Source organism: Myotis davidii, unplaced genomic scaffold (genome assembly GCF_000327345.1).
Source record: "Myotis davidii unplaced genomic scaffold, ASM32734v1 scaffold168, whole genome shotgun sequence".
NCBI classification, from domain to species: Eukaryota; Metazoa; Chordata; class Mammalia; order Chiroptera; family Vespertilionidae; genus Myotis; species Myotis davidii.
This window is the reverse complement of record NW_006383016.1, coordinates 10,863,318-10,863,943: the sequence shown is the minus strand read 5'-3', so window position 1 is coordinate 10,863,943 and position 626 is coordinate 10,863,318. Positions and strand designations below refer to the sequence as shown.

Genomic DNA, 626 nt, shown 5'->3' with positions numbered 1-626 from the left:
ATGTGAGCAATGATAAAAATCTTTATAAAAGGACATTATTATTTTCAAATTCCAATTGTAAAAATAAGGAGAGGTCATACCAATATACTACAGATAGATGCTAGCATTACTTGTTTCACATCAAAATTAGTAAACCATGAGAAATAATGCTTTTAAATATTGTACACCACAATTTTAATTAATCTATTTACATAGATATGACATAGAAATATGACTTGAAAAAAACATACCGTTCTCCTTGCTTCCCACCACTTTTGGGGTTTACAAAAACTAAAAGTGGATGAGTGCCAGGAACAGGAGTAATCTAGGAGAAAAAAAATTTATATAGACAAATTACTGTTAGTTCTACATCGTGGAATACCAATTAGCAAATCCAAATTTGACACTTTGATTCTTAAATGTAGATACCTAGATACATCGATCTATTTAGTTATTCAGTTAATCACTGTGCTTTCGATACATACATATCAATAAGAATGCTCACTCCACAAAGAGAGGTAGGATCTAGCTAGGTAGGTATAGGTCAAAGAAAAAGACAGCTCTGAGAGTGGAATAAGTGTGAAAAACTATGAGATGAAAACAAAATGTGTAATTTGTGGGACAATGAGTAAACCAGCCAGAATACA

At 31.5% G+C, this 626-nt stretch overlaps 1 protein-coding gene across 4 annotated transcripts in view; it reads right to left on the bottom strand.

Moving 5' to 3' along the window:
* Positions 1–626, bottom strand: part of DGKB (diacylglycerol kinase beta) — a 533,513-nt gene that overhangs the window by 329,258 nt on the left and 203,629 nt on the right. For all 4 annotated transcript variants that reach the window (XM_015558205.1, XM_015558206.1, XM_006779053.2 and 1 more), the window contains one exon: positions 231–304. In XM_015558205.1, the coding sequence (XP_015413691.1) occupies positions 231–304 (74 nt within the window). The remainder of the gene's footprint in view (positions 1–230; positions 305–626) is intronic.